The sequence below is a fragment of the Ictalurus punctatus genome, chromosome 13 (genome assembly GCF_001660625.3).
Source record: "Ictalurus punctatus breed USDA103 chromosome 13, Coco_2.0, whole genome shotgun sequence".
NCBI lineage: Eukaryota > Metazoa > Chordata > Actinopteri > Siluriformes > Ictaluridae > Ictalurus > Ictalurus punctatus.
The window spans coordinates 28,903,437-28,916,909 of record NC_030428.2 but is presented as its reverse complement, the minus strand read 5'-3'; the positions used below and the strand labels follow the sequence as shown (position 1 = coordinate 28,916,909).

The 13,473-nt window shown below is 39.6% G+C and overlaps 1 protein-coding gene across 1 annotated transcript; it reads right to left on the bottom strand.

Annotated features, from left to right (window-relative positions):
- Nucleotides 1–2,032: 2,032 nt before the first annotated feature.
- fads6 (fatty acid desaturase 6) lies at nt 2,033–12,655 on the bottom strand. The gene is made up of 6 exons (XM_017482704.3): nt 12,078–12,655; nt 8,528–8,694; nt 7,194–7,374; nt 5,666–5,850; nt 3,392–3,571; nt 2,033–3,275 (listed from the first exon to the last, which is right to left on the bottom strand). The coding sequence occupies exons 1-6, from the start codon at nt 12,280–12,282 to the stop codon at nt 3,126–3,128; spliced, it is 1,068 nt and encodes a 355-aa protein (XP_017338193.1). The 5' UTR covers nt 12,283–12,655; the 3' UTR covers nt 2,033–3,125.
- Between the last annotated feature and the right edge of the window lie 818 nt (nt 12,656–13,473).

Here is a 13,473-nt window from a genome sequence, read left to right as displayed (position 1 = left end):
TAAAATATTATTTATCTAGTGGAAAATATATGATTTAAAACTGACTGATAGCGACAACAGTGTTTTTTGGGAAACATGCTTGTTTCCCATTGTTTGGTCCAGACACACCCAGTGTTCTACAGAAAAGAGAGGTAATGTTAGCTAACTGGGTCAAGAGTATCCTGTAGCTGACCACTGCTTAAGAACAGTGTGTAACCTATTATTATGAAAATCACTGTGAACATCTCATTTCCAATAAATGTATTATGTTCATAGTAGGTAACAGTAAAGTAGAACTTCAGAGCCAAATTTGAATGTTAGTAATAACATTGTGTGTGTGTGTGTGTGTGTGTGTGTGTGTGTGTGTGTGTGTGTGTGTGTGTATACAACAAGCCTTACCGCACAGAGCTACATTCCTTCTCAGCTGTGCTCATGGTACCGAAGCATTTGCCATTTTCCATACTGTCCCAAGTTTTTCTGAATTGTGGTTGTATTAAATGAAAAAGAATGCAAAATAGAGGCATTTTCACTAGTGCTCTCAGACCCACTGTGTATAAATTGAAGAGATATCTCTAACATTCTACTAAATTAAATTATATAAATCTACAAGCACAGAAGTTATATAACAAATCTATTTCATTTTTGCCAAAATACAGAATTACAAATTATTTAATGTGACATGGCAATTTTCTAATAATATACATTACACAATATTGAATTGAGACATTATTAACACATAATAACATGAAACAAAACCATAAAGCTGCTAAAAAAAACCATTTTAAATTGTCAGTTTGAATTTGCATTTAAATAAAGGTCTTTTTAAAGTTCATACAGAGGATAATGTTCAGGAACTGCTGTACGTACTGTATGTAGTTGCTGTAGGTTTTGTTGTTCTGGGTTTTTATGATGCAATGGCACACGGTTTACCAGCAGATGTCACCACCATGCAGTGTTTTGAACACTTTAAGGCGATTGATTGTTTAAGAGATTGATTTAATTACTTCAGAGTTTTATAAAAAAAAAAAAAATTAAAAGTCAATTCCTCCATCACTGATTAAATGCATCGCCAGAAACACTGGAATCAGCTATAAATAATAACACCACAACACTGCAGTAACTAGAAAATAAATATAATAAAAAGGACAGTAAATCAGAAAAGAAAATTGGTAAAAGTTTTTTAAAAAATTGAACTCAGAAGGGTTCTTCAGTTGTCCCTCTGGGGAAAACTTTATAGGTTCTATACAGAACCCTACAACAGAGTGACTTCCTGTCAAAAAGGGCTCCAAGTAGAATAATTTTTTAGACAAACCTTTTGGTACAGTATGTTGTAATGTGTAAAGTTTTGTATTATAATGAAATATGTTTTGTAGTATGTTGTTAAGCTGCAAAAACTAATTATGACATAAGGTTTTAATTTCTGTAGTATGTTTGAAGTTATAAAGTAATGTAAAGTTGTAGTATGTTGTAAGTTGTAAAGTTTTATATGATGATGTAAAGTTGTATTATGTTGTAAGGTGTAAAGTTTTCATGTAAGTTGTAAAGTTTTGTATAATTATGTAAAGTTGTATTATAATGTAAGGTGTAAAGTTTTCATGTAAGTCATAAAGATTTGTGTAATGATGTAAAGCTCTAACACTGCATTAATTTGAAAAAAGTTTTTTCATGTTTTGTATCATAACATTGTAAAGTTTCTTAGTATGATGTAAAGTTTAAAAAATAATGCTAAAAACAATAGAAAAAACAACTCATATTACACTATACATTGTATGTTTGATGTTGGTGATAATATGTGTTATGAACAGTACATAAAACCCATTGTGTTATTAACTCAAAATGCATAAAAATAGTAATAAAGTGTAATGCATTTTCATGAAAAAAAATGTATAATGCCTTATTAATGCATTTTAACGAGATATGAATGTGTTAATAGTAAATTATAAAGATGAGCTGTATAAAAAGTGTATCAAAACTTCTGTGTAAATCTGTGAAAAGAAATTGATAAATACAAAACTTTATGTGGAAAGCCATAATAACATACCGGACATTTTAATTTTAACTTCATGTTTATTAAAGATCACAAGCAGTGTTTAACAGACTCAGTCTAAAAAAAATTCTTTTTTAAAGTGTTCAACTTCAACATTCAAAAAAGTACTCAGTTAGCACTGTTAGCTTAGCACATAGCTACATGTTTGCTACAATTTACTGATTTTTTGCTTGCTAAGAGAAGTGCTTTCTTGTTTACAAGCATCATAATTGTTTACTTTTTGCGTCACTCGATGTATTGCTCAGTTTTAGTGTTTGTGTTACATAAAGAAACAGATAACATTACACTAACACACTAATTATCTCTTGTGGGTGTGGCCTGTCCAGCTGTTTTTAAATTACAGTAATACGTGGCAGTAGCCAGAATGTTCACTTTTACACATCTCAGTGTTACAGTTTAACAGAGTTACTGCTGTGGTTTTATCTGAATTTTATTACTATATTAAACTACGTTTTAAACAGTAATAAAATTCAGATAAAACCACAGCAGTAACTTCATCTCTGTTAAATGGGAAATAAAGACAGTGATTGGTCTGAGAAATTTACTGGAGCCAATCATATGGATTTGTTGCGTTACTACATCACAACTAATTAGCATAAAACTTAAAAAAAAAAAGAAAAAAAGACTAAATTTGAACATGGACAGTCTTTAGTTAGTTATCAGCTTTTGGCTTGTTTAGTTAAGCAAAGTTAAGTAAAGTGATTCAGTCAAATTACAGTTAGCAGTTCTAGCAGAGTAGATTTATTTTTGTAATTTTTGTAAGGAGCTGAAAATGTGCTATAGTAAGAAAACTATCAGAACAGGTTAGTGGTGGGGGCACTTACTTTTGTGTAGTATACTCCTACAGTGAGAGCTTCACTATGTTCCATGTCTTGGGACTTAAATATTTATATTGGTCTTTGGACAGCATAACTTCCATCATGTGGTGTGTTTATGATAGAAGCCGTTGGGTCTACAGTCCCTCGGTGTGTGTGTGTGTGTGTGTGTGTGTGTGTGTGTGTGTGTGTGTGTGCGTTTTCTTCATCATCAGAAGATCTACATTTGTCAGATATGAGATGTCTTGGTTATGAAGATTTTTAACGGTTCTTGTGGTTCTCCGTTACTGCACCCCCACCAACTCAATTATAGGTGGAGCAAACACCATCAGCTCCTGGTACTTGTGGAAGAAGAGACGCAGGCGAGAGAGATAGCCGTCCTCCTGATATGGCAATGCATTCACCTTCAGGTACCGCGAAACGATTGGCTTCACCTACACACACACACACACACACGCGCGCGTTGTTAACTACGTCAGTGCAAAACGCAAACACACCAGGCATGTGATGTTCCTGGCTAATGGAGAACCCAGTGCTGGAGCGTGTTCACCTTGAGGCACATGTTGTCGGACAGCGAGGGGAACAGGTGATGCTCCACGTGGCAGTTGATGAGCGAGTGGCCGAAGGTCCAGTCCAACAGCGGGTTCCGGGGCAAGTTTAACACACCATGGCTCATCTGGTAGATCCGCTTTGGCCGACGATTTGGAGAAAACATCGGCAACCCAATGTGCTGCGGAAACAACTACAGTTGATCAGCTGAGCAATTAAACCAGCATGAATGAAGAAGAAGAAGAAGAAGAAGAAGAAGAAGAAGAAGAAGAAGAAGAAGAAGAAGTGACATCATTGTAGCCACTCATTTAGCACCAATAAACAAATCCAATATTTTCCAAATGCAACACTCTAAGCTGGTCCACTTCTGAGTGTGCTTCTGCCCAGTCCTTGCAACCCCATGTCTAAAAACCTGGAGACCTTCCTGCTTCCTGTTTTCCTCCAGCTCCACCCTGAAGGCTCCTCTTTCTTGTATAACCAAATGAACAGGTTTGTGGTCCAGACACGATTTAAACAAACTTGTCCACACCTTCATTTTCATCAGGCTGGACCTCTGCAGTGGTCTCCTTAAATCTCCTTCCCAGAAATATAACTGTGAGAATGGTTACCAGAACATGAGCACATAAGCCCAGTTCACAGATCTTAATGTCACAGGAACTAAATACATCTCCATCATGCTGGAGGATGCAGTTCTATTAGATTAACAGGTTTTGGTCAGCTGGTAGCCCTCAGAATCAAAACCAAGACATAATGAGCTAGGTTCTTACTGTATATTTATTTATTAAAGAATGCATTTTTATCTGTTTATAGTTACATGTAATGTTGTAGATCCCAGGACTGGTATATGGGAGTGTTGTTGTTCTTTCGCTGTGATCTGACCCTCGAGTTCCCTTCATGTAGGGTTATGAGAAGAGAAAAACTCTCACGGATCATATAGAGTCAGTTCTGTTCTGATTTTTCTTCTTTAGGAAAATGTTCTCTGCCCTCAAAGAGCTCCAAAGAGTCACAAATATTTTAGGGGATCAGCACAAATGGGCACAAATACCACACAGGATCAGCACACAGCCCAACACACTGAGTGTTAAGTCTCACGCTGGGGAAAAAGTCAGGCGTGAATTGTTCTTTTCTCTCTATTTCCTTAATGAACTGGAGCCAAGTTTAAACCTCCAGCCTGAGCTACTGAGAGCCAGAGAGAACAAAACGGCTTTGAGAAAGAGAGAGAAAAGAAAAAGAATGAGAGGTGACAGAGAGAGATAGAGTGAGAGAGAGAGAGTGAGAGAGAGAGAGAGGGAGAAAGAGAGAGAGGGAGAGAGAGAGGGAGAAAGAGGGAGAAAGAGAGAGAGAGAGAGGGAGAGAGAGAGAGGGAGAAAGAGGGAGAGATATAGAGAGGGAGGGAGAAAGAATGAGAGATAGAGAGAGGGAGAAAGAGAGAGAGAGAGAGAGAGGGAGAGAGAGAGAGGGAGAAAGAGGGAGAGATATAGAGAGAGAGGGAGAAAGAGGGAGAGATATAGAGAGGGAGGGAGAAAGAATGAGAGATAGAGAGAGGGAGAAAGAGGGAGAAAGAGGGAGAGATGTGGGGGGGGGGTGAACGATGGCAAAAAGTGCTTTACAAAAAAATGATAATTTAATTTAATACAATAAAACTAATAGGTTTTATTTATAAATAAATAAAATAAAATAAAATTGACAAAGATTCACAAATATGTGCTCGCAGTGCGAGTCTGATAACCTCCGATCACGGTCCGATCACAGTACGTGTTAACGTGTGCTGTTTAAACATGCTGAAACACTACCCCATCACGATCAGATCACTGCTAACGCTCGCTAACACCAAGGTCAAGGTCAAGGTTATCTGCATGCTGTGAACAGTGGATCCAAACACAACACACCGACAGTACGCTCTCTAAAGGAACCAGTCCACTCTCTGGTTCCTCAAAGGTTCTTGAGTGGCTACTGGCTCTAGATTTAGGTTCTAGACCCCCCCCCCCCAAAAAAAAAAAAAACACAGCTTGTTGTGTTACTGAGAAACTGCGTAAACTCCTCTGTCCTGAAGATGTCGGAAAAGCACTGACACTGGAGACTCCTTCCATAAATGTTACATAAACACATTTCCCCATATCTACAATAACACACGTTTTAAATCCGGTTAAAGCATTTTCCAAATAGCATTTTGATTAGTCTCTTAGTCATGAGAATGTGTGTGTATTTGTGTCTGTGTGTGTGTGTGTGTGTGTGTGTGTGCGTGCGTGGGTGTCTGTGTGTGTGTGTTCCTCACCTGGAAGATGTTGACATGGATGTATGGGATGGAGAACATGGCTCTGCTCAGCAGCATCACCAGCAGCGCTGAGCTACATTCCAACCCCGATACACACCGCAGCACAACATAGTGAGAACACACACCTAGACACACACACACCACCGTACGTGCTGCTGTGCACAGAGGCTGACCTTTCAGCTGCCCTACAACACACACACACACACACACACACACACACACACACAAAGGTTTTATATACACACACACACACACACACACAGGTTTTATACATACACACACAGATACACAAAGGTTTTATACACACATCCTGAGCCAAATTTGCTAGCTAATATTAGATTAACTATTATACGTGTAACTGAAAATAGTAGCCAAATTTTAGCTAACATTAACTGTTTATAGTGCAATTTAAACCAGCATGGAGGTCGCTAGTCAGCTAGCTACGGTTGTATTACTGCGTTAAGAAGAGCAGAGATTAAGGGTGCGTCTCAATCAGTCCCCTAGGTGGTGGATCAGTATATGTTGTACATGAGTTTGGGCAATTTTTCCGGCGACATGACTACGTACTCACTTTGTAAAACGTCACCACAAGACCCGTATCTTTCTAACATTATACTGTATGTCATATAAATTTGTTAAAGTAGCTTAATCACGTGTTACCCTCATGGTACTTCAAGCAGGACCGTAGGCTAGCTAGTGGATTTTTAAAAATCATTAAACACTTAAAAGTCATTAGACTCAAACAAACTATATAAAGTAATAATCGCTAACCTAAGAAATCATTTGAGAGCCACAACAGCGATAACACGCTACTTACATTTGTAGACGAAGTTGTCTGAAAGTTCGTCCACCATTTTTTTCCAGCTGAGAGGTTTCAGAAAACATGACGTCATTTCCGGTAAGGGAACATCGTGAGCATCGATGCTCATTGTTTTATTTTAAGGCGCAAACGTTCCAGTACACTGGAAGGATTTTGCGATTGAGACAGAACTTAAAATGGCCGCCTCCCTGATCAGTGCCCTGACTACTGACCTAGGGAGCTGATTGAGACACACCCTAAATCATATTTCATTAGCCAATCACAAACTGGCTCACAGCACCACAATCCTGCATTCCTTTTTTCTTTCTTTCTTTGGGTCGACATACTTCCGAAAGACTTTCATAAAATACTAGTTAAAAACATGGTTAAATTGACTAATATTAGTTAGCTTTAATGGGCTTTAACTGGGTTTAAATGAAATCAGATCAAATAAAAAAGTATACCTAAAGTTAACTAGTTGATGAGTGAACAAATTATGGCTAGTTGATCGTATAAACAGTTTACCTAAACGACACAATATATTATAGTTAACCTAGCATTAAGTAGCTTGCTAGAAACTTCTCTTAAGTACACGATAGTTTACCTAATGTTAGTTAAGCTACCAATATGTAAATTAACAAGCTAGGTGTAAAACTAGCTAAACTGTATACAGTCGAGTTTGTAATTGGCTAATTAAATTTGAAATAATCTCTGCTCGTTTTGTCTCACCCATGGCCACTAAAGGAGTGATGATGGGCACAGCGAGTGGAGCGATGAACAGATAAACACTTCGGGGCAGGAACGGAATCTTCCACGTGCTCGAGTCTCCGAGTCCGATCACGTTAGTGTGAGCGTGGTGCATCTTAATGTGTGCTTTCACACCTGCATTTGCTGTGAACGCTCCACACACCTGAAACATACAATGCTAACAGCTAACAGAAGCTAACAGTGTGTCTCTACAGACTGAGACTTGCTAATCTTCCTGAACTGAAGGAGACACAGTAAACAGTGTTAAATATTAAAACAGAAGATGCTAACTCTTTAGTTTGGGTTTATTAACAAGATTAGCGATAGTGGTGATGCTACAGATTCATTCAACATGTTCCTTAAGAACTCACAGGACCCTTGAGAACCCCATAGGATAGCTAATTAAGCTAAATTATACCTCTCTGTGTAATTCTAGCTCCTTGTTTTCATTCATTTATATATATATTTTTAATTATATTATGCTAACTATAATACTAGCTAACCTCATGTCCTTAGTTAATTCTCCAATGTAATGCTAGCTAGCAGGCTATGTTCAATGCTAAATTTTATTGCTGCTATTAGATAGCTTGAAAGTCTTTTTGTCTCAATCTGACACGATGAATTTGCTTAGCTTGATCGCTAACTACCTAGCATTCTAACTAGCTAGCAGAGTGCAATAAGTCGTTGTGTAAATATGTAGAATTGTAAGGATTGTAATCAAACTTTAAAGAAGTATTTATCACATCTATTTTTACATCAAAATATTGGCTGGCTCTCTAACTTGCATGCTAAATAGCTAGTTTTCTAACTGACTAGCTGTCTTGCTTGCTAATGTTAGTATTAATTTGACCACACAGGAGAGATATTTAGTCCGCCATGTTCCGTAAACTTTCTCAGAACTTGATATGTTGGTTCCCTCAGTGGCATCCTCACTTAAGAACCCTTCAGAACCACATACAAATTATAATCTTAAACTAGATAAGCTAGCTTTGTCATGCCTCTCAGTGTAATGCTAGTTCATCACATTCCTTATTTTCATTACATTTGTAGAATATAAAATCGAAATATAAAGCTAGCTAGCTATCTGTTTGGTTATTTGCAATTTGAGACAATACTCTGATGTAACACTAGCTAACAGGCTATACTGTATTTCATGCTGTATTTTATATATTGCTGTTAGCTAGTTGTAATTCTAGCTACCTTACAGGTGAGTAACATAATAAAATTTAATAAAAGGCTATAATTCTAGTTTGCTAATGAAATGTAACTTAAGCTCCAACCCTTTGAGCAGTACTGTGACAACTAATGTGTCTCACCTCGATGAAGAAGATGGCCCAGAACTGTTTCCAGGCGGTGGAGTCGCTCAGAGCTCCATGACTGGCCAGGTGAGTTCCCTTCACCGTGATCACTGCATGAGCCACGCCCATCAGAATCAAGCCCAACAGGAAGTAACACACCTGAGATGAGGACAACAGCAGGAACGCTGAGAGAGACAGAGACAGGAAGAGACAGAAAGACAAATTCAGAGGCAAGACCTGCTTCATCATTTAAAATGGTCTGCACTTATATAGCGCTTTTATCCAAAGCGCTTTACACTGTGTCTCATTCACTCATTCACACACACACTCACACACCAATGGTAGCAGAGCTGCAATGCAAGGCGCTAACTTGCCATCGGGAGCAACTTGGGGTTCAGTGCCTTGCCCAAGGACACTTCAGCATGTGGAGTCATGTGGGCCGGGAATCAAACCGCCAACCCTACGATTAGTGGACAACCCGCTCTACCACCTGAGCCACATATGTAAACATGGTCCCGCCCCTAATATATAAGAGGAGGAGCTTGTGGAGCCTGTACTTAGTTATAGTTGGTATATAATTGGTCAATCACTGTACAGGGAGGTACTTTAACAACAAGAAACTGCAGCAGAAATCAGACAAATCAATTATTTCAAAAGACCACACCCAGACTCTGATTTATTAAATGTTTCTGTGTGTAAAAATACTTATAAACTTGATATTAGTTGATAAAGCATATAATCTGATTTACTAACAGCATTTAAGGAGGATTCTGTGTTTCACAAAGGCTAAATAACATGTATATTAATGAACCCTTAAATGAATATGTAATTTCTCTCTCAGTGAGATCGTATTCTCTATACCCGCTCTCTCTACAAGGTCATATCCTCTATACTTGCTCTCTCTGTGAGGTCATATCCTCTATACTCACTCTCTCTGCAAGGTCGTATCCTCTATACCCGCTCTCTCTGCGAGTTCGTATCCTTTATACCTGCACTCTCTGCGAGGTCGTATCCTCTATATCGGCTCTCTCTGTGAGGACGTATCCTCTATACGCACTGTCTCTACGAGGTCGTATCCTCTATACCCGCTCTCTCTCTGCGAGGTCATATCCTCTATACTCACTCTCTCTGCAAGGTCGTATCCTCTATACCCGCTCTCTCTGTGAGGACGTATCCTCTAGACCCGCTCTCTCTGTGAGGACGTATCCTCTAGACCCGCTCTCTCTACGTGGTCGTATCCTTTATACCCGCTCTCCCTGCGAGGTCGTATCCTTTATACCTGCACTCTCTGCGAGGTCGTATCCTCTTTACCCGCTCACTCTACAAGGTCGCATCCTCTATACCCGCTCTCTCTGCAAGGTCGTATCATCTTTACCTGCTCACTCTACAAGGTCGTATCCTCTATACTCGCTCTCTCTGAGTGGTCTATCCTCTTTACCCGCTCTCTCTGCGAGGTTGTATCCTCTATACCCGCTCTCTCTGCAAGGTCGTATCCTCTTTACCTGCTCTCTCTGCGAGGTTGTATCCTCTATACCCGCTCTCTCTGCAAGGTCATATCCTCTTTACCCGCTCTCTCTACAAGGTCGTATCCTCTATACCCAGTTACCTGGATCGGCAACTCCACCTCCAGCACCACCACACTTAACACCGGCGCCCCCCAGGGCTGTGTGATAAGTCCACTGCTTTTTATCCTGCTGACTCATGACTGTGCTGCTAAGTTCAGTTCTAATCACATCATCAAGTTTGCTGATGACACAACAGTCGTGGGCCTCAACAGAAACAATGATGACTCAGCGTACAGGGGGTCAGTGAACCAGCTCTCACAATGGTGTAGAGGCAACAATCTATCTCTTAATGTTGATAAGACTAAAGAGATGATTGTCGACTTCAGGGGAACCCGAGTGGATCACTCATCACTGCACATCAACGGAACAACCGTGGAGAGTCAAAAGCTCCAAGTTTCTTGGTGTGCACATGATAGAGGACCTCTCTTGGACTCTCAACACCTAGCCAAGAAAACCCAGCAGTGCCTCCACTTCCTGCGGAGACTGAAGAGAGCCAAACTTCCCTCTCCCATCCTCACCACCTTCAACAGAGCGATGATAGAGAGCGTCCTGACCAGCCGTCTCACCATGTGGTATGGGAACTGCACAGCCTCCGACCACAACACCATACAGCGAATTGTGAGGACAGCTGAAAAAATCATCTGAGTCTCTCTACCCACCATCGACACCTCATACAATAGCCGCAAAGCCACCAGTATTGCGGACGACCCCCCTCACTCTTTTTATGGACTATTCACCCTCCTGTCATCAGACAGAAGGTACAGGAGCATCCGTGCCACCACCAGCAAACTCCGCAACAGTTTCTTCTTAGATGTCTGAACACCTTTCCCGAGCACTTGAATTAGCACTTTGTTTATCTACTATTGTTTTAAATCCTTGTCTTGTGTTCACTTTTCTTACCTGACTCCCCAACAGCGTTGTCAGACGGATGGTATTCTTAATCCCTCACCTAGTGAACCAGTATGAGGATGTGTTTTTTCATAGAGACTACAAAGCACTTCAGTAAGTCACTCTGGATAAGAGTCTCTCATTAATGCAGCAAATGTAAATGTTATTGTAACTTGTTTAACTGATGTTCCACAACATTACATGTAACCATATTCGGATGAAAAGTATGATGCGTCATTCATTTAAGAAGCCCCCCCCATCCTTTTGTAACTACTAAAGTTGTCCTCTGATTTTTTTCCCTATGGTGCAGACTTTTTCACAAATGTCGCCACACCTTTTACCTTAGACCTATTACATATTTGCATTTCTGGGAGTGTCTTTGAGAGCCGAGCTTGCCAAGTGTATTAAGAGAAAGTAACACACACACACACACACACACACACACACACACACACACACACACACACACAAAACTTCATTAAAAAATTTTTTGCATGTAACATCATTCTCACAATTATTATTAATATTACTATTATTAGTAGTAGTAGTATTTAAAGTTTAGTAATATTTAGGTTTAAATATTATTATTATTATTAATAAATTATCCACACAATCTTGGCTAATTATACACACGCAAATTAGATTCTTTATTTCGGATTTCCCCAGATGATTAAACCATGAAATAAGATTTTTTTCTCGTAAACCCTGACCATATTTGTGATTAGCTGTGTGACATGATATTATTATTATTATTATTATTATTATTATTATTATTATTATTATATTACTATATTATTAGGTACAGAAATGTTGTCATGATTTGTCATGTGCATGTAAAATTTTTCGGAACATTCTCTGTCTAACACATCCTGAGCAAAAATAACCTTCATGCTAATATTTAGTATAAAACTTTAATGTGATGGATCAAATGAACCAACAACTCCCTCCCCCACAACACACACACACACACACACATACACAAACACACACACACACACACCCTGAAATAAAAGCTACACCACAGCAGTCTGCATTGTGTGTAATTGTGTGGGATAATAATGCACATGAAAGAGTGTTTGAATGAATGAGTTTGTGTGTGTGTGTGTGTGTGTTACCTGAGGGCAGGCTGATGAAAGCCGAAGCCAGGATGGTGCAGTCCAGTCCTCTCCTGTCCCACCAGCTGCTGTCTCTCACAGTCTTCTGGACGAGACGATTCAGCTCCATCATCAGCGTCTCACATTCCCCCGTCTCCTCCTTCTGTCCTCCATCCGATCTCTTCCTCTCCTCCGTCTGTGTCCATTCTTCCGGGATGTTCTGCATGCTGCTGATTCTGCCAGTTCTGAGACACTGTTTACACACACACACACACACTCACACACACACACACTCATACACACTTGAAAGACGTCTTCACACACTCACACTCACTCTGTTGTGTTTGCTGGTCACGGTGGTAAACTGATCCCCCTCTCTCTTCTCTCTCTCTCCCTCTCACAGCATTCGCTCCTCCCACCTCCCTTATTCTCTCTGTCTCTCCCTCAGTCTGTGTCTCTCACTCCATCTCTCTTTCTCTCTCCCACTTCTCCATCGTTCCCATCCTTCACTGTGATATTATATATATATATATATATATATCTCACTCACACACACACACACTTAGACACACACAGACACACACACACACACACACAGAAGCTGCCACTAGGAAACTAGGTTGTGTTTGTCTCTGTACATGAATGCTGCATGCCCCTCCTCTCTCTCATTCAGCTCCAAAAGTATTGGCACCCTTCTATAGTATGAGCAAAAGAAAGAAAAAAACACTAGACACAATGATTTTCCATTCAAACAAATGGAGAAGCTGCTTACCTTTTATCTGGCAAAAAAATAATTATAACTTTAAAAAATGTAAAATAAAAAATATGGCAAAATTATTGGCACCACAAGTTTGTTTGTTTGTTTGTTTATTCAGTTGTAAATTGTTAACCTGAAATAAGAAAAAGACCGTAGGGAAAATATAATGAGCTTTCATCATTACCGTCATCCTCACCATCATCCAAAACATTTTACACTGTGTCTCATTCACACACACACCAATGATAGCAGAGCTGCCATGCAAGGCACTAACTTGCCATCAGGAGCAACTTGGGGTTCAGTGTCTTGCCCAAGAACACTTCAGCATGTGGAGTCATGTGGGCCAGAAATTGAACCGCCGGGATTTATTCTATCTAACAGAGAGCAGTGCTCCAGACCCGCCTAAAACTCCTCCATCCCAGTCCAGATATTACTTCCGCAAACTTCTACATCACTATGTGAAATATTAGCATAATCCCACCCAAAGGCACGTGCAAAGAAAGAAGGCGTGGCTTCAGTGAATTGTTTTGGCAGCATGTTGTCAAGACACTGTGTGTTTCAATGCGAAAGCAAAACCCCTTTGTTCAGCCTTCTGAAAAAGGATGAAATCAGGAATCAGTAATTAACATTTATCTGTAATACCATTCCTAAGCAGTACGA